The sequence below is a fragment of the Biomphalaria glabrata genome, chromosome 7 (assembly GCF_947242115.1).
Source record: "Biomphalaria glabrata chromosome 7, xgBioGlab47.1, whole genome shotgun sequence".
NCBI lineage: Eukaryota > Metazoa > Mollusca > Gastropoda > Planorbidae > Biomphalaria > Biomphalaria glabrata.
This window is the reverse complement of record NC_074717.1, coordinates 5,326,077-5,352,315: the sequence shown is the minus strand read 5'-3', so window position 1 is coordinate 5,352,315 and position 26,239 is coordinate 5,326,077. Positions and strand designations below refer to the sequence as shown.

General features: G+C 38.3%; 1 protein-coding gene across 13 annotated transcripts in view; it reads left to right on the top strand.

Annotated features, from left to right (window-relative positions):
- The window catches only part of LOC106052019 (hepatocyte nuclear factor 4-gamma-like), a 75,290-nt gene that overhangs the window by 44,458 nt on the left and 4,593 nt on the right, over window positions 1-26,239 (top strand). For 10 of the 13 annotated variants that reach the window (XM_056035699.1, XM_056035698.1, XM_056035690.1 and 7 more), the window contains 5 exons: window positions 21,133-21,438; window positions 21,614-21,732; window positions 22,850-23,011; window positions 24,331-24,571; window positions 25,524-25,760. In XM_056035699.1, the coding sequence (XP_055891674.1) occupies window positions 21,133-21,438; window positions 21,614-21,732; window positions 22,850-23,011; window positions 24,331-24,571; window positions 25,524-25,760 (1,065 nt within the window). Of the gene's footprint in view, window positions 1-6,105; window positions 6,258-15,155; window positions 15,743-21,132; window positions 21,439-21,613; window positions 21,733-22,849; window positions 23,012-24,330; window positions 24,572-25,523; window positions 25,761-26,239 lie in introns of those variants that run through there. The other 3 variants (XM_056035700.1, XM_056035696.1, XM_056035695.1) reach the window with 3 other exon arrangements.

The following is a 26,239-nucleotide window of genomic DNA, read 5'->3' as shown; positions in this document are numbered from 1 at the left end:
CATTTTAAGGTTGCTCCATGTAATCAATGTTTATGTAAATTATTTCTATTTTACCTTTAATGTGGATCTAAAAGTAGAAAATATTCAAAAATTACAAAATTTGTCTGGTGGACATAAAGGTCTCACAAGAATATATGGGTTAGTGCTTTTTCTGCCCTTTATCCATGATGGCTGCCTGGGTATTGTGGTTTGCGCGCTAGACTGTCGTTCGGACTCATTCGATCGTCCTGTGTTCATACCCTGCCCGCTCCCATCCCCCGTCGTTCTGCAGGAAGTTTGGACTAGGAAGTAAATTATCTTCAACCCTGAAGGAACATCCGAAACATGTAAAACATACGAAACATGTAAAATAGTTTACAAACAAAAACATCCCTTTCATTTTTTCCATCTTTTGATTATTTTCTAGTTTCTTTAAATGTGCCTTTTAGTGGTCATCTCATTTTATCTCTGCCCGTGGTCACGCCTGGGCCACCAACCAGCTTCCTCCTGGCGTCTCTCTTCTGGACGTGTCTCTTCAACTGTCCCAATGTCTTGACCGTCCGGCATCTGCCTCTAGATCCATGTATTCCAGGCTCGTCTCCTCTTCCTCTTGCTAATTAGTGGTGAGTGTTTTTTTTCAAGCCCCCAACTTTTCCTGAGTCGTCACGATAGTCCCGAGTTGGAACCCATTCCGCCATCATTATCATCATCTTTCCTTTCTTTCCTCATGGGACATAGGGCCTCAGTAAAAACGCGCCACTCTCCACGGTCTCTTGCTAGTTTTTTAATGGCTTCCCAGCTCTTTCCGGTCCTCTCAGCTTCATCTAGTTCACAGCGTCGCCATGTTCTTTTTGGTCTTCCTCTACGTCTTGTGCCCTTGTGGTTAAACTCTTAGGCATGTCTAGCTCTGTTGTTGGCATCTTTTCTTAGGATGTGACCAATCCATCTCCACTGTCTCTCAAAGATATGTACCTCTGTATTTCTCTTTCCACCCATCTCCAACAGTTTGGTGTTTTCTATTTTGTCCTCAACATGTGTAACCTAATCTGAATTATGCGCACTAACTCTCTCACATAGAACTATGGCTGGGTAGCTAAGTTGATTGGCCATTTTTTTTTTTTAAAAAAGCTTATATCAACTCACACTGTCTGTCTGTCCGTCTGTCTGTCCGTCTGGTAAAAAGTTTGAACATGTTTTTTCTCCCATTTCCCTTTCTTGGATCAAGTTGAAATTTTGCATAATAATTCATGGTCGATAACAATGCACGAATCAATCCTAAAAATTAACCAATTCGTTAATTTTTTAATAATAATTAATAAATTTTGTTTTATATAGCAGAAAGGGAGATAAACTCCGTAATTTTCAGTTAAATGGCAGTACTTAGCGGTTCCTTCTCGTTTTTCTATTGCTTGTTTTGTTCTCACGCTTTGTTTTTTTAAAGGCAAATAAAATATGACTATTTAGTTAACTGTTGGGCCTATTATTTGAACATTAAGTAGGTTTTAAAAGTTTACTACTTGTATTCCCTTAAACGTGATCCTCTTTACCACTGTGGTCGGTTCCCATTTCTAAAAATACTCCACAAACTTAGTGAAAATTGCTTTGTTCTACAAGTGCCTGTCGATGACTTTTTTCTAACGATAGACAATGCTCTGCGTTGTTCTAATGACCTCATCCCTTATACAAGTTTACATCAAGTTTTAGTAGACCACTCTAACCATTATATATATATACATATATATATATATATATATATATATATATATATATATATATATATATATATATATCTCGCGAGATTATGTTCTATACAAAGAAAGGCGGGCATCGTTTGTTTCTCGCTATTTTATTTCCGAACCGGGGCGACCACCGAATCCTGATATCGGTCGAAGTAGGTGGCTTTAAGTAGCTGTGTTATCTGATAGGGCACCCATTCGAGGGCTGTTAGTATTGATAGGTAACAATCACCTCAGTGTTTGATTTGATGCTACACCGTGTAATGTGTACTTTTCTTTTCTAAGTACGCTCAGACTTGGTCGTGTCATCACCTTGTATCATCTTGTCTGATTACTGGATTAAGTGTGTTTAAGGATTAGGGAGAGGTGGGGGAGTGCGGTGTCACGGGGGGAGTTGCAGTATAATCAGAGTCTACTTTCCATTTTTAAAGACAATCAACAAGCAAAATAAAAACATAAAAATACTTTTTAAAGAAACCAAGCTTATTTAAAATGTAATTGTATCAATTAGTTTGGATCAGTCATGTCATTAAATTTGTAATAGATCTAGACCCACAACAATAAATCTGTGCGATTAGAAATAGTTTTACCAGTTGTTTTTGTTTAGCGATATTTCATGCTTTTAGCTTTCTCAATACGCTATAATCATATCACTTGTGTGGACCATTGGGAAAAGAAGTGGGTATCTGGGGGATTCTACCGTGATTGCTTTTTAAATGCATTTAAAAAAATAAGTTGTCCGACTTGAATTTCATATGAACTGTACACATCAACCAATCCACCTATGTCCAAGATGTGTGTAATAATTGGATAACAGATCTGTGGTCTAGATAGCGGTGTGTACACTGTCCTTATCAACAGATGGAGTTGTACAAAGAAAATTAACGTCAACTTTTTTCCCCCTTAAATTGTCCTGTCTGTCTGTCTGGTGCATTTGTTGTACACGTTATTTAACCCACACCCTTTCTCGGATCAAGTTTCAACTTTACACATATGTTTGTTATACCTAACAAAACACGAATCAATACACACACACAAAATTTAACTAATTAATTAATTAATTAATTAAAGTTTCCCTTTCACTTCTTGCGATCTTGAGGGCAGATGATGTTAAGGTCATCTGTTTCTTTAGCCAACGGTTAAAGAGCAGGGTATCATGTGACTAGCTCAACAATCACCAACCGCCTTTACTTTCCCCACCTAAAGTTGGTACCCAGTAGAGCTGGGGGGGGGGGGGACTCAAGGGGGCCCAAAAAAAAATCCCGAAATTCAAAATCACAATCTTCACCGAGATTCGAACTCGGGACTTCATGTTTTGGAAGTCAAACCCTTAATCACTAGGCCACCGTGCCCCCAATTTATTAATTATTGGTTATTTTTGTATAAAAAGGGAAATAAATGCTACTTATTGGAAATGTGGCTGTATGTGTGGAATTATTCCCCTTTTACGCTTTGCAGGCCCTACACGTTTTTTTCTCCCACTCTCAATTATCGGATCATGTTGAAATTTCGCATAATTATTCACAGAGTCTAGGACGAAACAAAATTTACCAATTAGTTGATTACTTAGAGGTAATTAATTTATCTAGTTGTATCTAGAAAAAAAAAAGTAGTACTAGATATATGGCAGTGATTTTTTTTTTCGGTTCTTTCTCGTAGATATCCTTTGTTTTTGTCTTTAAGATTTTCAACAATATTTTGCTTGTTTAAATTTATTTATTTAAATTTTTTTTGCGGGACATACCATCTAGTGATCAAATGTTGAACTATTACTAATGTCTTATCAGTGACAGTGTGTAGATTTCTTGACCGTACAGTGGGCTTCGTTAATCTCGACTCCAGATAGCATGTCTTTAAAAAAATGGGATTAAGAATGTTAGACTCAAGGCTAGCGCGTAGCACTACAATGATAAAAATTGTTGAAAGTCGCAATGAAATCTATAAATAGCTAAATTGTTCTCTATAATTTCACCTGTTGATAAGAAAAGAGACAATTTATTATTCAAATTTGGTCGACAAATCTGTTAGATCACACACATATTATGCAAATTTCGGTTTTTGATTTGCATCTGGACACAAAGAGTAGCTCCTCTTTTCCAGCTCTCCTCTTTATGGGATTTTAATTGTTTGATTCGCTTCACTCTGCTCCGTTCTGTTTCGTCTTTATTGTTTTTTAATTATTGGACTTCTAAACAGGGTGATACCCGTTAGTTCTCCCCCCTCCCCCCGCCCTTTTCGTTTGGCTCTCTGTACCTTCGGCGCCCTGGGCAGTATGGGCAAAGAAGTCGAGGGACCGTTGAGGGTAGTTATTGGTCAACGTTGCTACAGCAATCACTTGGTTCATTGTATGAATGACCATTATAGCTCATTATCTTTTGAATTATGAGATTTCTGAAAGGCATATACGAATAATATGTGTTCAGTGTGTGTCGCCTGCAACAAGCGTCAATTTGTTGTAGTTAAAAAGAAATGTGTTAAATGGTATAGATCATCGCAACATCCGTTACAATAAAGGATTCTATTTGAAATGACCGGATGTAAGGTATCTCATGAAGTCCTAATTTGTATCATCCCAAAAGCCATTCGCGTAAAAATTAGGAAAGGGCCCCGATGGGCCTTTTGCCCTACCTTACCCTGCTTAAAGCAGTGTTCCCCAAACTGTGTTCCTCTGAACCCTAGTGTCCCGCGAGGCCTGAATAGGTGTTCCTCGAACTATTGGAATAATTAAACAGGGTACGCCACGTGAATTAATCTCTCTAAAAAAAAATAAGCAAAGTGTTCCACTAAATACTCAGAATGTGCGAAGTGTTCCATTGAGGACAAAGTTTGGGGAACACTGACTTCAAGGATTATATTTTAAAATATAATTTATGGATTAGAATGAATATTTCATGACAACCAAACCTTTTGTTTCGGCAAAATGGTTTAATAAAGTTTCCTAAGCTTGCTTATGATGTCATTTCAATTTGCGACAATGCCGGAAATGAAGCGGTGTTGATGCATCATTGCGGAACTTTTTTTTTTTTGCGACTCAGTCACGGCGCCCCCTTCTCACAATGTAAAACTTTAAAAAAAATGTAATGCGTGGAATTCCCACAAGTGCGCATGCGCTTTTCGGTAGCGATGTGTCTGAGAATTACCACACTATATATTGTCAAGTTCTAGAGTCTTTGATTGGCTGAAATACTTCATCAAATACAATGTAATCCTAGATCTAGTTTTGTAAAGTTTACTTTGTCTTTGTTTTTTTTGTGTGTGTGTGTCCTCCTTTCTAAGGCTTTGTCCTCCTTTTTGCCCTCCTCTGGGTGTGCTTGTGTCTGGTAACCCTATCTTAACTTGAGGATACCGCTATCCCAATTCTATCCTTTTGTGAAATCGGGTTCTTCTTTTTAAAGAGAATGCAATGCAGATCAAAGCATGAATGGAAAGTGATTTTGTTTGAATTTGTCCTTCCTTGCAGAATGAGGAATATTTTGTCAATTCGCCATGTTATTTTTCTCGCTCCATATATTAGGGCCCAAAAAGGCGCTGAATGAAATGGACTTTACCTAGACTAGGCCATTGTTTTCCAAACTATTTCAACACCTCGCACATTCTACATTCTGCTTATTTTTTTCAGAGAGATTAATTCACGTGATTGCCTACTAGTTAGTTATTCAAGAAGTTCGCGGAACACCTATGCAGTCATCGCGGAACACTAGGGTTCCGCGGAACACAGTTTGGGAAACACTGTCCTAGATCATAAATATGGCATTTATTTATAATTTTAGAACGAAAAGAAAAAAAAAAGGGAATATTTACGGCTCTGTCATTATCTTGACTATCAATATTGGCTGGTCGCGCTATCACAGTGCTTTGGTATGACTATTCTGTAACCCAGTTCCTGACAAGTCAATTCTCTGACGCATTAGTATTCAACAATTTATACGGCGACTGTTTTGTGCAGGGAACCTCAATCCTCTAGCAGGGGCCTTACTCTTCTAGACCTCAGCCTAATTGTCGACCTTTAAAATAGGCTATTTCAAAATGTTAATAAAACCAAGAGTAAATATTTCATTCCGGTTACCTGAATCCGCCTTCAAATCATAGACCATCTGGTGGGGAGTAGGGGCGAAAGAGTTAATATTTTTAGAATCCATTTTGGTGTTTTAATTTCGGTCAAATGTGTGAAACACATGTTTGAATGATTTGAGTGTGTGAGCAGGGCTCTAATATTCCCACGAAAAAAAATGACGATCACTGTTTCCATGGCAATGGCGTGTAATCGACGGCCACGTGACCAGAGGCCCGATGCCGGCAGCTTTCTCCCCCCCCCCCCCCTCTCCACCATGTTTCCGTTCCATGCCTCATCAACACGCAAGTAAATTGCATATCTTCCAGTGTACGATTGTAATCTGAGGTGTCTGGAACCGAACCAAACGCTAGCGGCGAGAGGTGACCACAACTGGTAGACCTTTTTTTTTCTGGTCACGTGTCAATACACTTGTGCAGACCGCTGATGTTCATACTCTCTAACCTCATTCATGGTTTTTCATAGTCCAGGTATTTGTTGTTAGTCTTGGTCATTATGTTTCGGAGTTATCTTCACCTGTTGTCTTGTCCTCGCTATAATCTAGATGTCGCTGCGAGTGATGAAACAATTGCAGTATATCTACGCTTAAAATTATTATTATTATTATTATTATTATTATTATGTTAGAAACAAACGAGCATTCATTCTCTGCAGGGCCGGACTTAGGCCACTGCAGCCTATGTCGTCGTAGTGGGCCCCGCACTTTCATAGGCCCCGCGCTAACTCTAGGTGCAAATTGTTAAATTAAAACATTAAATCTTATCTATAATAGCAGGGTTTCCGCGGCCTCCTGATTGTCCAAGTGCTCCTGGAAATCTCCTGTCCCTAATTATAAAATATACGAAAAAGTCCTGGAAATCTCCTGAAATTAAAAATCTCCATGAAACTCATAAAAATCTCCTGAAAAACAGACAAAATGGTCATTTTGGGGTGCCAGTCCTACGCGCGATTAAAAAAAACCTTTAGTCAGCTTTCCTTTAATAAAAATGTATTGCAAAGACGAATGTATTTTCTAATACAAACTCTTAATTTTGACAATATCCTTATCCCTACCCACACTGAGCCCCGCACAATCCGTTTCGCATATGGCCCCGCAATTGGTAGGGCCGGCCCTGATTCTCAGGCGCTGCCGGGGTCGAATTTCGTTAAAGAGAAACAAAATTCATCGTAGTCCCTTTAACAGTTTCCATTGAGGAATTTCTGGTGATATATTATTGTTATTATTATTATTATTATTATTATTATGTTAGAAATGAACGAGTAGTCATTCTCTGGCGCTGCCAGGGTCGAGTTTCGCTAAAGAGAAACAAAATTCATCGTAGTCCCTTTAACAGTTTCCACTGAGGAATTTTCTGGTGATGTGGCAGGTCTGCAGCAGTACCGCCCTCTGACAGGCAACGAAGATGTTCCTAGGAATGTTAAGGGCCTTGAAGGTGTCTGTGAGGTCAGTTGTTATTATCCCCTCGGTTGATATAACAATGGGGTATATTGTTATTTTGGACAATTTCCATAGACGCTTAATCTCCAAGCCTAGGTTCCCATATTTTTTTTGTTTTTCTATCTCAGTTTTTCTTAAATTATGAGACAGTGGTACGGCGATATCGATAATGGTAGCGTTTTTTTTCTTTTTTATCGATGAACAGCAGATCCGGGCGATTGAAATCTACCGTTTTGTCGGTCAGAATAGGCCTATCCCAGTACAGCAGATGTTCAGTAGACTCGAGAACCTCTTGCGGAGAGTATTTATTATTATTATTATTATTACTATTATTATAGAAATGAAATGAATTAATTATGCTCTGACCGAACTTACAAAGTAACTCCGCGAAGGGCGCAGGACACACGAAACCCATCAAAGATAAATCTCTAAGGATTAAAAAGATAAATATCTCATCCCTAATACGCTTAAGGAGCTGGTGATAGAGGCTACCGCTGGTCAGTAAATCTGTTCTTTCGTTGTTTTACCCTTGTCTGCAGACGTTTAACTGGATTGGCGCGGTCTCGCTATCTCGTTGTTGTGACACATCACAGGGAAAGCGGCGGTAGGCCTTCTCCTTTGAAGTTGGTCCATCATCAACCTACTAAAGGGTAGAGTCTATCATCGACCTACTAATGGGTAGAGTCTATCATTGACCTACTAATGGGTAGAGTCTATCATTGACCTACTAATGGGTAGATTTTATCATCGACCTACTAATGGGTAGAGTCTATCATTGACCTACTAATGGGTAGAGTCTATCATCGACCTACTAATGGGTAGAGTCTATCATCGACCTACTAATGGGTAGAGTCTATCATCGACCTACTAATGGGTAGAGTCTATCATCGACCTACTAATATGTAGAGTCTATCCTCGACCTACTAATGGTTAGAGTCTATCATCGACCTACTAATGGGTAGAGTCTCTCATCGACCTACTAATGGGTATAAGTTGAAAATATGTGAAGTGGTTGAGGGTGAAGAGTGGACATGGGACGTGTGAGTAGGTCACAAACCGCTTCCCTGCCTAACTTAGGGCTCTTAATGTATAGCCCTTTCGAGATTTAATCCGATTTGATTTGTGCTTCATAAGCAAAGAAACTTTCTGCCAGACATCCCTTACCCCAGCATATAGAGGTTGGACCAAAGCGCTATAAGAAACCTATTCCAGACACCCCTTAACCCAGCATAAAGAGATTAGACCAAAGCGCTGTAAGATCCTGTTCCAGACACCCTATACCCCAGCATTAAGAGATTGGACCAAAGCCCTCTAAGAAACCTATTCCAGACACACCTTACCCCAGCATAAAGAGATTGGACCAAAGCGCTCTAAGAAACCTATCCCAGACACCTCTTACCCCAGCATAAAGAGATTGGATCAAAGCTCCGTAAGATCCTATTTCAAACATCCCATACACAAGCATTAAGAGATTGGATCAAAGCCCTATAAGAAACCTATTCCAGACACCCCTTACCCCAGCATAAAGAGATTGGACCAAAGCGCTCTAAGAAACCTATTCCTGACACCCCATACCCCAGCATAAAGAGATTGGACCAAAGCCCACTTAGCATTCTTTACTGATGCATTTGACGTCTTGAGACTCCATCTTTTCCCTTTGCAGTTTCCCATATGACTAAAGAAGCTAATCCTAGATACACATCTGCAGTCACAGGTTGGACATCTGCAATCACCAGACGTCACGGTATTTTCAGCCGTCTTCCTAGTTCTGGTGTCAGTAGCGTGGACATGAACATTCTTGATAGCCTACATATTAGAAGGGCAGCTACGCACACCTGCCACAACATTAGAAAATGTCTTGGTGGAAACTACAATGATTTTGTTTCCGTCTAAGGAATCTCAATCCTAGCACTGCCAATGAGTCACTATAAGTTATTCTATACAATGTAATAATAATAATAAGAAGAAGAAGAAGAAGAAAATAATAAGAAAGTAATAATAAAACTCCTTAGTGAACAAAGCTTTGATATGTTGTTTCGGTACTTGGTATAGTTAGTCGTGTTCTTATTAGGCTTACTTAGGTTTTTCGGTACTTAGCCGTGTTCTCATCACTTGGCTCTTTCGGTAGTTGACTTAGGGACGCTTCTTCATAAGCGGCGTTCTTATCTCGGTTATTTGGTTTTAATTTTCCTAATTCCAAACGTTTTATTCCTTAGATACAAAGGCAAAGAGGGGAGGGTCTAAATCGGCATTAGTATAGATTTGTTCAGTGTACCATGTGACTTTATAATCCTGTTGTTGTTTTTTTGTTTGGGAGAGTAAGCACTGCGGTCGTCTTCTGGCTTTGAATCTAGTTATCTACATACGGGCTTATGTTATGAAGGCCGGTTTGTCGGTGTTGGTTTGAGAGGAGAGAGTTTTATCAGGATGGACTCTTGATGTTAGCAATAGATGGCCAGAACGAGATACTTATCACTGATTTTATCTGGTGTAGTGGAAAGTTGTTTTACTGCCCAAATATCTCGAGTGATAACCTCGAAGAGAGTGATTTCGTGGTCAGAGGGATTCGGGCGGGACAACGGGGTGGGGTCAACCTGCTAGCGGGATTTTACCGCAAGTTACACGCCTCGTAATAATGAATAAGTGAGTTCGCTGTGCCCTTGACTGTTAGGTCTACTGTATAAAAGTGTACATACGTTTGTGTATCAACCTGAACTGTGCTGACTAGAGGATAGAAGAGACATTAAGAAAAATACAATAAAATATGAAATGCTTTATAGACTGTCTTTCCTGATCACCTTCACCTATCCCTTAGTCTGTTGGACCATGGGGGCACCAGGCAGAGGCGTAGTTGGGGGGGGGGAGGAAGGGGGCACTATGCCCAGGGCGCCAACTACATGGGGGCACCACACGCAGCCTATATTTCTATGTGATGTTTATGGAAAATGGGGGTAGGCAATAAAGTACCTTTCCCCGGGCGCACGTTATGCTCACTACGCCTCTGGGCACGCACAAGATTTCCTGTTTTTCTCCATTCCTCTCTATATTTTACCTTGGATGGAATCTCTTTCAATGACAGGCCCCATCGTGCTAGATTAGCTCAATCTTATTTCCTATGTAAGGAAGCAGAGCTATGTCTTATTCCCTATGTAAGGAAGCAGAGCTCAGTCTTATTTCCTAAAGAAGCAGAGCTTAGTCTTATTCCCTAAGGAAGCAGAGCTCAGTCTTATTCCCTATGTAAGGAAGCAGAGCTCAGTCTTATTTCCTATGTAAGGAAGCAGAGCTCAGTCTTATTTCCTATGTAAGGAAGCAGAGCTCAGTCTTATTTCCTATGTAAGGAAGCAGAGCTCAGTCTTATTTCCTATGTAAGGAAGCAGAGCTAAATCTTATGATAGTTAAAGTACAAGAATATAGCTGTGGAGCTCTATCTTCACCTTGGAAAACTGATTACAGTCGAAGCAATTGTGCTGCGCAGCTGCCGCCTTCGAATCTCTCAGGTTGAGAACCGCTGTTCCAAAATAGCAAGTGTATGTTTGTGTGTGTACATGTGTGTGAAATGGGACATTTCTAGTAACAGCAATACTGACATAGGTATTTTGATTATGCGGACATAGGTATTTTGATTATACAGACATAGTTATTTTGATTATACGGACATAAGTATTTTTTATTATACAGACATAGGTATTTTGATTATATTGACAAAGGTATTTTGATTTTAAGGACATAGGTATTTTTATTTTCGGACATAGGTATTTTGATTATACAGACATAGTTATTTTGATTATACGGACATAACTATTTTTTATTATACAGACATAGGTATTTTGATTATATTGACAAAGGTATTTTGATTTTAAGGACATAGGTATTTTCATTTTCGGACATAGGTATTTTGATTATACAGACATAGGTATTTTGATTAAACAGACATTTTGATGATTCTATAGGTATTTTGGTTATTCTATTTACATATTACTTCAGGTATTTTGATTATTCTATTTGCATATTACTTCGTATGTTGATTATTCTATTTGCATATTACTTCGGTTTAATGCGACCAATGTATTATGAAATAGCGAAAAATAAATTATGGAAATAAGTTTACAACGTATCAAAGACCACGTGACATGATTGGGAGTACGAGATATAAATGACACTAAAATATGCAGACGATCACCAACCAAGCCTGGGGAACGAGGGCGGGGTATTTGTACTCCTCCTCCTCATCGTCCCACCTATTAATAATACATCACATATGGAAGTATTGTTTCGTGCATACATGGAAATGAAGTTGTATTTTTTAGCTGTTGCTTGGCTTAAGAAGCATGGGGAAAAAAAGCTCATTTAATCTTGTTATTTTGATGAGAGTCTTAAAATAAACATCCTTTTTTTTGTGTGTTATCTATTCAATAAACTATTCAGTTCGTATTTGACACAATCAGTGTCACTGACTTGTGCCCATATTTTTTTGTTTGTTTCTTTACCTGTCTAATCTGAATCCGTCTTTTTACTCCACTCGTTATCTTTGGTCAATTATTCCGTGCAGTGTTATCAACTAGCGTCATTAGCATGCTGGTTTTTTTTTATTGCTGACTTGAACGAAAAATTGAAATAAAGTCAGTGTCATGAACAGTTTGATATTCCTTTTGAAAACTTTGCTTAAATATTAGTGCCCCACAAATAGTAGCCTAAAGATCTAGTTGCCATCACATTAACAGAAAACAACATTAAATACAAGCAAAATATGTATTTCAAAAATCTTTTTTAAAAAACTTTATCTAATGGGAAAAACCCCGCAATTATAACTATATCTCTCTATATTATAGAAGTTATTTCCCTTATTCGATGTTAAAAAATGATTCATTACAACTAATTCATTGACTGATTGGTTATTTTTTTAATTGTTCGTGTTTTGTTAGGTGCGCTGGATAATTGTTTAAAGTTTCAACTTGATCCGAGAACAAAATAATTAATAACCAATAATTAATTGACTAATTTGTTGTTTGTTTTGTTATTGATTCATGTCTTGTCTATGCCAATGAATAATTATGCAAAAGTTTCCACTCGATCTGAGAATGGGTGTGGGAGAGGGACTAGAAACGAAACAAAAGGATAGAAAAATGACGTCAGCAAAACGGAAGCGTGGGGCAGACGAAACTATTTTTTTTTTTCTAGTCTGAATCACATATAGGACAATATAGGCCTATGTGTCTCTGGTCAATATGTAGCCTCGTTTTGAACTTATTTCATTACATTGTGTTTGTTTTCTGTTATTCATTTATTTTCACCCATTTCAAATTAATTATGTGTTTTTGCTCTACCATTTATGAGTGTCTACAATTTCGTGGAAGAGTGCCACGCTAAGAACTATTGGAAGGAAATAATGTCATTTTTTGTTGTTGTTTACAAATTCCTGATCGAGGCTCTAATGCTCCTAAGTTCTCAGCCTCGATTTCAAATTAGTGTTCATATCTTATTGCGTTTTTTTTTTCTTTTTAAATAGTAGCCCTTACAGTTGTAAGAATTTTATCTTGTCGCTAAAATCATTAATCTGTGACACTATTGTTTTGATTGAAATTTGTCTGGTCAGTTTTATCCCTTTACCAGCTTCCCGGAGGCAGTATTTGTACCCTCCCCTCTCCCCCATTCTTTTCTTAGTTGTGCTTCAACTCCCGTAGATCACCGTGCCCTGTGGCCATGAGATAGTGATCCTGTAAGCTAAGGGAGAGTACACGAACTTGGACTTCAACAATACCCAGGAGTTATTCTATCTTTTGTTATCATTAGCGACGCTAGTTTCCGCAACTCTTGCTTCTGCTATCTGTTTTTGTATGCACGCCCCAGGGAATATGAAGCTTCTTTTTTTTTAAGTTTATATTTTATAGAGATCTAGAATCTTTGTGTTTAATTGCTATAGAACTTATAGGCTACTACTTAATTACGAGGGTTAACTTTTTCTTTAAATAAGGTAATTTTTAGTTTGTTTTAATAGGCCTAATTAGTACATACCGCAAACTATAGTTTTCAAGATGCATCCATTATGATATTTTTTAAAACTTAGATACTCGATGGGTCGCATAATTCACTGAAACAAAGTCACATCTTCTATTTATAGTTAGTGTTATTGTAGCTGAAACAAACCAAAATGATTTATTTCCCCTACATTATTTCCCCTTCTGTATAGAAACTCGTAGCTACCAGAAGCCAATGTGTACAAACAAACAACAGCTTCCTGTTTACATTTCTCTGGCAACCTTGACGCGTATACCTTGACAGCATTCTTATGTGCAAAAGACCTACATCTAATGCCATCCAATGCAAACAGAAATAAAAGAGCCTTAGACTTTTTTTTTCCATAAATTTTCTTCACTGAAAAATGGAATGTTTTGTTCCTGCGATAAAACCATTTCGCCTTTTGAGTTAAAAAAAATAGCAATAATAGGGGCCAGCTGATGTTTGTAAAATGTTTTACATGTTTTAAATGTTCCGTCAGAGTTGAACGTAATCTACTTCCTTGTCCAAACCTCCTCCCGGAGGACGTGGGGGGGTGACAGCGGGCAGGGTATGTACCCGGGATCATCGAGACAACCGAACAACAGCGTGGCCATTCGATATAGGAGGCCTCGACAATGATCAGTGACGTCGCAACCTTGTGGACAGTTTAGACCCATAGCTCGTTGCCTCTTCGTACAGACCTGTGACAATATACAATGTTAGATCGGTGATAGGCGTCTGATTCAATGCTTCTTAATGCTCTGTGATTTTAATACCCCCCCCACACACACACACATTTTTTTTTGACTAGTTACTTGACCCGGCAATGTTACTTGTAATTAAAAAATAATTTTATGTTTTTTTAAATGATGACTGTTGGGGAAAAGGACTTATCTATACTATAAAGCAGAAAGCAAGCCGTATGTATGTAGGTATGTCCAGCATAGAAATCAAAACCATTTGACCAATCTTAATAAAACTTTGCATAAATATTCCTTAGATCATGACGGAGACTGTAGTATATGTTTAATGTCCCACCCACAACTGGAAGGCCCTAATAATTAAAACTACACCTAAATTTATCTCTATTAAAGAACGAAACTTTTTTTTTTAATCGGGAAAACCCGTTTCCACAGTATTTATTTTTTTTTATCAATATGTCAGCTAAACTGCTAAACTCATTTTCACACTCTACTTTCATTTCCGTAGCAAAATATTTTTTTAAAATGTCAAGGGAATATTCGACATGTTTGACATAGTTATAAATTCAATCCAATAGATCATTAATACCCATACTAAAGTCCGCAGGCCGCGGGTCATATCTGACTAGTTTTAAATTTTAAAAAATATTTTTAAAACAAAAAAGTTTTCTTGGACTTGCGGGAAATCACTTTCATTGTGTAGTTCTGTATTTTAGATATAGATTCTCTTAGTGGGGAATATGGATTTTTTTTCTTTCCATTTGTTATTTTAATGCCATTCTCAAATACCAAGTAGAAAGTGGATTTTTTTTAAAACAGAGAACAAAATTACTGTAGGAAAAAAAAATTGACACTTGCCTTCAATATGTTAATGAATTCAAGTATTACGCCGACGTGGGCGTGGGGGTGGGGAAGGCGCGGGGGAGGTTGTACTCGCGCGAGAGACAGGGGGGAACTTGTGGAGGGATGGCGGGGTGGGGTTAGACTGTCACAAGGACGGTCGCTGTGGATGAAACCCCCCCCCCCAACTTGTATTGTTTTCCCCCCTTTGTCATCCTCACCGGATGGGGGGGGGAGGGGTGGAGCCAGTTGGACGTCTCCCGAAGACGTTTGGTGAGCGTGAAGTGGGACGGACTTATTGCCTCGTTCACAGTATCGTGTCTACACCTCGTGATGAGCCAAGCTACTGGACCGCAACCTGGAAATACGTCTTGGATGGAAAAGGGGGAGGGGGCTGGGTAGGAGGACATGGATTTAATTAGTAAACATTCATTGTCTACGTTAGCCTCGCTCTGACTACAAGTTCGACATCCGTGGAGATTACATTTCTTTTTTTTTTTTTTATAAAGGAAACTTTACATTTTTCAATAGAATCAAGTTTGTTTATTCTTCACGCTAATTTGGAGTTGGCTTTCACGAACTGAAGATGTTCTAATTACCGAAAGGTAAAGAATAAATGCACTACAACAACTGACTGGTCAGAAGGTTAATAGCAAAAAAAAAGGCTATATCGTAGTTTTCTGTGTGTGTCGCTGCCACACTAGTGCATTCCTGTTTATTCCACACTTTGCCCGGATAGCCGTCTTCTCCATGGTCGCGGAATCTACCAGCATGAAATACTTGGAAGACAGGCCCAGCTGTAGGTACGCTTACTCCAACATTTCCAGGAACACGTGTCTGATCTCAGGGGCGTACCACGTGGAGCAGTACGTCTCCGTCTCACACCATGGCGCCCTGGAGGACACCAAAGTGGTACCCGCCTTCAATAATTCCAATCTGTTTGCGCTTGTCGAGCGACTTCCAAGTTGGCGACTCTGTGGTAACGTATAGATCTAGTCCTTTTTTTTTTTTTTTGTTATGCCGTTTAAATGGTGGCACTCACAAGATAATGTAGTCAAACTATAAGTTGTGTGAATATTAGTAGGTAATGGTGGCTGATAAAGCGCCTTGTTGGGATTTTTAGTTTGTTAAGCTCCTGAGTCCACCAATGTTAATGGGTTACGGGGCACCTGGCATTAGTTGGGAAAAGTAAAGGCCGTTGGTCGTTGTGCTGGTCTCATGACATCCTCGTTAACCTTCGTAGGAAACAGGTGACATTTACACCATCTTCTCAATAATCACAAGTTGTTTATCTTATCTTATATATTACAGAAGTTACTTCAAAAAAGAAGATAATTTCCTCCTACGCATTTCATGTGTCAATCTAGTCATGCATGTTAATCAATGACTTAAACTCTGCTAAGTCGTTGGTTTTCCTGGCTGATTCAGGCAACCCATTACATTCTCTAATGGCACTGGGGAAGAAGGAGCATTTATACGAGTTTGTTTAAGCGTATGAAATTAGAAATGTGTCTCTATCTTTGTGTCTTTCTGAGTATTACATTAGGTTTTGTTTTCCTATTTAGAAAAGGTTACTTTTTTTAAACGTAGAATTAGCCTACTTGAAAGAATTAAAGTTGACAATAAGCCTAATTGTCTGTAATCATTACATAAGTAATTTGTACATGTGCTACTTGTGCATCAGGAAATAAAACTGTTCATTTTCAGGGCCGACTTTTTATATGAAAACTCGAGTGCAATCCAAATTATTGAAAGATATTAGAAGTACAGTAAGCTAATAAATAGTCTACACTAGAAAGTGAACGAGTAGTGGTACAATTAACTGACAATATTGGAGCCAGAGTGATTTAAAAAAAAAATTAACATTAACGGACTAGAACTGACCTACGTGAGGATTTCCGATGTATACAAATGGTAAATGCTTAAGTCCTTGTTGAATTGAAGGGCGTGTTATTACACGTTTTAATGATAATTTGTCTTTACCCCCATTTGTGTAGCATATATAAATATATAAAATCTCCTCTGTCTGTCAGTCTGTCTCTCTCTCTGTCTATATATATATATATATATATATATATATATATATATATATATATATATATATATATATATATACAGTGCTTGTTTTGTAAAAAAAAAATAGGAGCCGGTAAATGTGATAAATAAATTAAGAATAAACGTTAAAATACAAGAGAAGTAATAATTTTTTCCCCAAATTGAAAAAGGTGCCGGTACTCAGTGATTAGGTGCCGGTACTCAGTAGTTGATTGCCTAACTTTTAACTACTAAAAATTAAGAATATTAATAACATACATTAAAATACAAGAAAAGTAATATTTTTTTTCAAAAAGGTGCCGGTACGCCGTACGGGTGCGTACCGTCACAAAAAAAAAGCCCGGTATATGTATATATATTACAGACTTAACTTCAAAAAATAATGAATTACGTTAGGCATGTCATAGGCCTATCTATGATGAGTTGTATTGATACAGAGGACTCCGTCAAACACACACACATATTTTATCTTATCTTATCTTATATAATACAGACGTTACTTCAAAAAAGAAGATGATTACGTCCTACGCGTCATGCATTTAGACATGCATATTAACCAATGACTTAAATTCTGCCAAGTCACTGGTTTTCCTGCCTTTTCCTTTCTCTATATTCCCATGTCCCCTTCGAGTGAGAATTTGATAGATAGGATAATGAGTTCGGCCATTTAAACACCTTTACATGAGTTAACGACGGGTATTTTTGCTAGTAAGTAATATGAATCACGTTGAGTAAACCTTTTTTTGTGTCTAAAGCTGAAGTCAACGGTTGTAACATCCCAATTGACTTATCCATGTTACGGAAAAAAAAGAAGAGGGTCCTTAAAACTTCTAATGCTTAGGGCATCGATCGATCTTAATCCTGCCATCCATTTATTGTAGGCCCCTAACCTTGAAAATATAGACGTTTGTACTTTTTTTTTTAATGCACCATTAATCTAGAATCATCCAAGTTTTAAAAAGTGGTCTAGCTTGACACTGCAAATACAAATTCTGGAGTAATCCGAGGTGATTTTATTATTTTTTTTTTTTTTGCTTGTGGCTTATCTATGAGTATTGATTTGGTTGTATTTATAAAAATCAGCATGGCAGTGTCATACTTAGACATGCAGGCCTACAAGCTGTGTTGGCATTAGCTTTGTAGGCCTACAAGCTATAACAGCATTAGACATGCAAGCCTACAAGCTATAAGCTGTCAGGCTTAGACATGCACGTCTAAAAGCTGTGTCGGCCTTAGAAATGAAAGCCTACAAGCTGTGTCGGCCTTAGAAATGAAAGTCTACAAGCTGTGAAGGCCTTTGACACGCAGGCCTACAAGTTATGCCGGCCTTAGATATGCATTCTAAAAGCTTTTTTTAGCCGTTAAACATGCAGGCCTATACGCTGCGTCGCCCTTAAACATGCAGGCCTACAAGCTGTTTCGGCCTTAGAAATGCAAGCCTACAAGCTGTGTCGGCCTTAGAAATGCAAGCCTACAAGCTGTGTCGGCCTTAGAAATGCAAGCCTACAAGCTGTGTCGGCCTTAGAAATGCAAGCCTACAAGCTGTGTCGGCCTTAGAAATGCAAGCCTACAAGCTGCGTCGGCCTTATAAATGCAAGCCTACAAGCTGCGTCGGCCTTAGAAATGCAAGCCTACAAGCTGTGTCGGCCTTAGAAATGCAAGTCTACAAGCTGTGTCGGCCTTAGAAATGCAAACCTACAAGCTGTGTCGGCCTTAGAAATGCAAGCCTACAAGCTGTGTCGGCCTTAGCAATGCAAGCCTACAAGCTGCGTCGGCCTTAGAAATGGAAGCCTACAAGCTGTGTCGGCCTTAGAAATGCAGGCCTACAAGCTGTGTCGGCCTTAGAAATGCAAGCCTACAAGCTGTGTCGGCCTTAGAAATGCAAGCCTACAAGCTGTGTCGGCCTTAGAAATGCAAGCCTACAAGCTGTGTCGGCCTTAGAAATGCAAGCCTACAAGCTGTGTCGGCCTTAGAAATGCAAGCCTACAAGCTGCGTCGGCCTTATAAATGCAAGCCTACAAGCTGCGTCGGCCTTAGAAATGCAAGCCTACAAGCTGTGTCGGCCTTAGAAATGCAAGTCTACAAGCTGTGTCGGCCTTAGAAATGCAAACCTACAAGCAGTGTCGGCCTTAGAAATGCAAGCCTACAAGCTGTGTCGGCCTTAGAAATGCAAGCCTACAAGCTGTGTCGGCCTTAGAGATGCAAGCCTACAAGCTGCGTCGGCCTTAGAAATGGAAGCCTACAAGCTGCGTCGGCCTTAGAAATGCAAGCCTACAAGCAGTGTCGGCCTTAGAAATGCAAGCCTACAAGCTGTGTCGGCCTTAGAAATGCAAGTCTACAAGCTGTGTCGGCCTTAGAAATGCAAGCCTACAAGCTGTGTCGGCCTTAGAAATGCAAGCCTACAAGCTGTGTCGGCCTTAGCAATGCAAGCCTACAAGCTGCGTCGGCCTTAGAAATGGAAGCCTACAAGCTGTGTCGGCCTTAGAAATGCAAGCCTACAAGCTGTGTCGGCCTTAGAAATGCAAGCCTCCAAGCTGTGTCGGCCTTAGAAATGCAAGCCTACAAGCTGTATATCAAATGACACGGTCCCCACCCTCCAATACATATTCAGTTCAAAACAGGACGAGAAAACAATGTCGCATACGACCAGCAGACAAAAAGAGCCACTTTTCTTTCCCTGTTTACCCCCTCCGCAAATTTAGAGCCTCCCTTGCCCCATGACTGCGCAGGAATAAAATATAATAATTTTTTTTAAAAAGTGAATAAGTTAAACATGGTTCGCACGCCTTAACCTTCTCGGAACGTTTGACCTTGATATTGTTAAGCAACCCACTTAATGCGAAGAAGAATGACACAGTTGATGAGCAGTCTTCACTCAAGGGTTGGAAATCCCAGCCTGGCCCCGACAAATACATGTATTGCTCTAAGTTTTGTCCCTCTCAATAGACCTACTTATTTATGCACCCATCCTCCCCCCCCCCCCCCAGTCACACGCACACGCAAAAAAAAAAATGGAATTTTCCAAATATTGTCGTTGATGCCTTTGGGAAAACCCACTTGTCTTTCGGAAACTAAAACGCTTTTCGCCTTTTTTTTTTAAGTGGTTGTGGAAACATTTAACACTAGAAATGGTGTGGCATTTAAAGTGACTTAGTGTGTCATTCAACAGGCTTGTGTAGCCTGAACGTTAGAACAATAAAATCATTAACAAAGAATTGGTCTGTTTGTTAGATAGGTCTATTAAATTGCGAACATAAGAAAATACGTTCACAAACTTCCTGGACACATCTTTTCAATTATTTTGCAGCTAGGCGGAAATAGGCAGGGGAACTTATTAATTTTCAGAATACTAGGCAGATTCTAGATCTCTGTATATAGATCAAATTCTACAATATATATATATATCCATATATATATATATATATATATATATATATATGTATATAGAGAGAGAGACAGAGAGAGACAAATCGAACTGAAACTTTAAAAAAAAAGTGTGTGGGTCGGGAGGGAATACTAGAAAGTAGGGGGGGGGGGGGGTAAAGATAATTTTTATTTAAATATTTGTAGGCCTATTTTAGCGACATTTTAGCCTATGGTGACATACTACTAATAATATTTAATATTATAGGCTACTACTAGATTCTAGATCTAGTAGTTGTAGAATAGGCCCTATGTATACCAGTTAATACTAGTACTAAGTAGTACTGTAATAGACAGTAGGCTAATATAATATAGTCTAGTATACTCAGAATAGGCACTATAATGACTATATATAGCAATAGGTCTACTACTAGTACTTATAGTCTAGTACTAGCTTCTAGATCTACATTTAGATGATAGATCTCTAGCTAGATTCTAGATCTAAATCTATATTTACTACCTCAGTACTAGATCTAGAATCTAGACCGGTATAATTAGATCTATAGTAGGCTATAAGGAGTATAAGAACTAAAAAAAAAAAAAATAACGTCATCGAGTTTCACTCCTAATTCAAAGGGCTGAAGTGAAAGTAGATCTTATATTATGTTCCTCTAGCCACTCAGTTTAGATCTAAACTTCAAAAAGCCTACATTGATCAATCTAGTAATTCTAGTTCATTTCAGAACTTAAAAAAAAAAAAAAAATTGCAGACGATCTAAATTCTAAAGCAATACAGGAATGTGAAGAAGAGTAGCGGCCCTTAGGCTTTGATTAGACACGATCTATTTATCTAATGATAATCTAATCTACATCTAAAGACAAAAAAACAACATAATTAGCAAATTAAGATTAGACTTAATCTATAATTAATTTCTATTGGTTTGTCAACAGAATCTCCAGATGGCGAGTCTCAGAATTTTTCATTCAACCAATCTGGTAGCAGATCACAGTCCAGTGCAGCTTCTCAAACCCAGAATGGCTCACAGGAGTGCGCCATCTGCAGGGACAAGTCCACTGGCAAACATTATGGGGCTTTCAGTTGTGATGGCTGCAAAGGGTTCTTCCGCCGCAGTGTGCGGAGAAATCATGTCTACGCCTGCAGATTCTCTAGGAACTGCGTTGTGGACAAAGATAAGAGGAATCAGTGCCGTTACTGTCGGTTGCGAAAATGTTTCCGAGCTGGCATGAAAAAAGAAGGTATGTGAATCTGAAATAGTATTGCTTTTTTTTTGGAGCCTGCTTTTTAAATGAAGGCAATAGTTATAGAAACTTTTCTACCCTCGAAGTATGCCTGAAATATAAAAAAAAGAGAAAAGCAATATTGTATTTATGGTTTGATACTAATTATTTTTGTACTTTCCTTTGATTACAGCTGTGCAGAATGAGAGGGATCGTATCAGTGTGAGAAGAACTAGCTACGAAGATGCTGCACAAAATAATTCCTTGTCAGTTAACACACTGCTCAATGCTGAAACCATGTCTCGCCAACAGGTACAGTCTCGGCACATTTCCTACTTTTTGTTTTTGTGAACTATGCTTGGAGCAGCTTTTCTTAACCTGGGGTGTACTCACTGTTGAGGGAGGGGAGTATTAGGCAAGCCATTTAGGGAGTAGTGGAAAGGAATTTTAACAATAACAAAGAACTCTTCTCAAGAAAAAAAATTGCTTGAGTTTTTAACTTATACTCCTGAAAGAGGCGAAGGTGAAGGTTATGGACTACTTTAAAGTTTGTAGATGTTCCATGGTCCTGCCCACACCATATAAATATTTAGGCCTATATCTAGACATCAGCTCTAGTTATCAATGATGCTGGTCAAAAACTTGACATTAATAATGAGCATTACATTACTTACTTATATATTATATATTTATATATCTCAAGATGAAAACCACATTCAGAGGATTATAGCTGAGGCAGTTCTGTTTGGTGTCAAGCACCTGTTGCTAAGGGGGACATTAAGTTTTAGGGAAGTTCTGATGGAATTCTGGGATTAGGGTGAAGTTACTAAGTCATGTTATGTCAATCATGCCTCTTTTGCAGTTTTGGTCTGGTTCTGAGTGCAAATTTTGACCCCACAAATGTCACTTAAGTATGTTCAAAATCTTCTTTTGATTCCAAGTAAAAAAAAGGTTTTTATTTTCAGCAGAACATGAACTGAGTATTTGGCTTATTAATCTTTACTTTACCAGCATAATCCCTAGTTTCAATTTCTAATACATACAAAGTTGGTTGATACCAAACTTTGACTCACGGTGCCCCTGTTGCAGGGAGGAAAAGGAAGCCATGTCTTTTCAACTCATCCGGACATGCAGATCTTGACTTGTATGCTGACATGTGGATTACACACAACAGCAGGGTTTCAGTCCAGGGTTTTTGTGAGAGGATTTGAGCTTCTTAGGGCCTCACTCACACTAATGGAGTTTGACACTCCCACCAACAACCTTGTTTATGCTGCTATGTTGCTGTTCTGATAACTCCCACCAAACAACCTTGTTTGTGCTGCCATGTTTAGTTCACATCCTCCCTCCTCTTTTTCTGTTGCTCCAGTCATTGTTTTGTTTCATATATACAATTTGCCATTTCTGTACTGCATTGGGATACATGCAGATTGATTTACAGGTAGCGCCCCATGTTCTGTCTGCTGATGTGCGGAACAGACGGTCTGCCACTCTGGAGGATGTGGTGGAGTCCATGAAACAACAGCTGTTAGTATTGGTGGAGTGGGCAAAGTTGATTCCGTGCTTCAGTGAGCTACCACTTGATGATCAGGTAAGCCCAATGCCATTCTATCACAAGATATTCAGTTTTCTTCTTATGGTTCATTTTATGTGTGACTTAATTCTGATTAATTTACTTTGATTTTTTTACTGTTTTCCTCAAAACATTGGTGATGCAGAAAAAAATTAAAATGATTTAATCTTTGACCAAAAATATTAATATAAGTCAGTTCTCTACATAAAATTTTAAATGAGTTAATTTTCTAAACAACAAAATTTACAATCTCTGACCAATAAAGTGTAAAATTCTTATGAAGAAAATTTGTCGGAATTTCCTTCATTCAAAGTTTAAATCTCCCTATTATAAAGTCTTTATATGAGCTTTTTGTTATATTTGATTTAAACCTCGCAAGGAACACAACTTTCTCTTTCCCATCTTTAAAACTAGATACCGGTACAAGTTAATGTCTTAGCACATTTGAATTCAAACCCCAATATTTATCAGCAATCAATGAATCAACTCTCAGGACGAGCCATTAAATGGTTCTGCTTTGTTATCATTAGCTTATTAACAGTGTTAAATTTTTAAAATAATATCTTAAATCTAAACTTTAAAAAAATAGTGATAAACTCTAGAAACAGCTAGACTTTGTCAAAAGCTGCAGAATATCTATGGACAGCCACAGAATGAATGATAGGCTACAAGTATGTATTAATATTTTGTTTCAAATATACAAGAATCCTACTATATGTAATCAGGATCCTACAGATGTTAGGAATGTACATTTTTCATGTAGAAGAGGAATATAGAAGTTAAAAAAAAATTTAAAAAAAAAAAAAAAGACAAATCCAAAAACTTGAATGAATTAGAGATTTTGATGGTGTATTGGTAATATCCTTAGACAAAAAGTGTGTCAAACGAAGATCAAAAATAGATCAATAATACTGTAATATATTGGAAAGGATGCCAACTAAAAAGATCAAACAGCTAAAGGAAAATTCAGACCAGTATTACTCATACACTTTTAGATACTTGATCTAAAAGAAGACTCAATTTGAGATCAAACATTCCATGAGTTTTAAAATAAAACAGCTAGTCATGTCAGAAATTCAGTTGTTTAAACCTCATATACCACCTAAACCACTGAGGTCGAGATCCTGACTTACTTGACTTAATCGTGTGTACTCCCAGCGGAGCATAGGGCCGCAACCACACCTCTCCACCGAACTCGGTTCTGAGCAGATCCTAGGCTAGTTCAATTACTTACTACCCCTTGAAGATCCTTCTTTCTTTGCCTACAATTAGAGACACTGCTTTTCCACTGTACATAATTTGAAACAATTAATTTACTTTTTTTTGTGTGTCAACAGGTTGCTTTGCTAAGAGCCCATGCTGGTGAGCATCTTATTTTGGGTGTAGCCAAACGGTCTATACCGTTGTCTGAAGTCTTGCTTCTTAGTAATGAATCAGTCATCACTAGGCAGAACATAGACCCAGATGTGAGCCACATTGCCAGTAGAATTCTGGACGAGATCGTCTCCCCTATGAGGGATATACAGATTGATGACTCAGAGTTCTCATGCCTTAAAACCTTAGTCTTCTTTGACCCAAGTGAGTTGTGTGTGTAGTTTCTAGAAATAGTGAAAATATATAACTTATTTTATCGAATGTCAGAAAACTATGAACTAGTATGTACAGAGTTGAGTGATGGCTTATCAAGATACTATCAGTTTTCAGGCTTACCTTTATTTGTACACATCCCTTGTAACAGACTTCTATATAAATTATTTATGCCCTAAACCAAACTTTTCGGGATCTTTGTGCCCCTCTGAGTTCATCCGATTCTAATGGGTACCTGACACTAGTTGTGGAAAAGTAAAGGCAGTTGTTTGTTGTGATGGCCACGTGACACCCTTGTTAAAACTGTAGGCCATAGAAACAGATGACCCTTACATCATCTGCCCCATAGACCACAAGGTCTGAAAGGGAAACTTTTTACTTTTTTAATCTAAACTTGCTTCAGATTAATAGGTTGAGCCTTAGACAATCATTTAGATCAGTGTTTCCCAAATGTGTTCTAGTGTTCCGTGAGGCCTGAATAGGTGTTCCACCAACTACTGGAGTAAGTATAAACTTGTAGGCCACCACATAAATTCTGCTAAATACTCAGAATGGGCAATGTGTGCCGCTAAGGAAAAAGTTTGGGAAACACTGGACTAGACATTTCTGAGTGTACACTTAATGGCTAGGAAGCCATCTTTAAAATGTCTTGTTAAATTGTAAAAAAAAATATACCATACTTTTAGGATCACATGTTGGAGATTCAGGATAGATAGGTAGATAACTTAAAAAGACTAAATGGGCATGACAAGCCTGAAAAGGGTTAGTGTGCCGAATAATAACAAATCTTTGCACTCTTCCTAAAACATTCTTGAAGACTTCTGCCTTATTTAAATGTTCTTGTTCTAATAATATTAGTTTTTCTTAAAGAAAAGTTTTTTCTTATATTTTTTTTACAACGATTTCCTTTAAAAAATTTCTGGCATTGACTTTTATTTTTCAGTTGCCCCTGGCCTGACCAATATAGCCAAGGTCAAACAGTTTCGCTACCAAGTCCAGGTCAATCTGGAAGACTATATCAACGACAGGCAGTATGAGAGTCGGGGTCGATTCGGAGAAATACTTCTGTTGCTTCCACCTCTGCAGAGCATCTGTTGGAAGATGATTGAGCAGATCCAGTTTGCTAAATTGTTTGGGATGGCCAGGATTGACAATCTATTGCAAGAAATGCTACTTGGGGGTAAGAATAATGCCGTTTTTGAGGTATACACTCTGGATTGTCATCTCAATAGTTCTGGGATTGAGCTCGGCCTTCTCCCGCTGTCCTGCAGGAGATTTGGGCTTTTTCACCTGTCCTTTGGTCTCCATTCCTGTGTCTTTAGGCTTGAATAGAATCTTTTTCAGGCAGACCCCTTCCATTCTTTAATGTTGTTGTACAATCACTTTCTCTGTCTGCCTCTTCTTCTTTTTCCTGGTACTGTTCCCTGAAGGAAAGTCTTTGTGATATGTGAGGGCCTTGTGATATGGCCTTAATGTTTTAATTTGCATTTTTTAGACAGTGGTCAGCAGATCTTCATGAGGCCTAGTTGCTTTATTGATCCTGTTTCGAATCTCCTCATTTTTCATAAAGTCTTCATCTAAATGGTCATTTTGCTTACAACATAACGCTCAAGTGACAGTTAAATAAGACATTAACATAACCACGTGTCATAAATATAC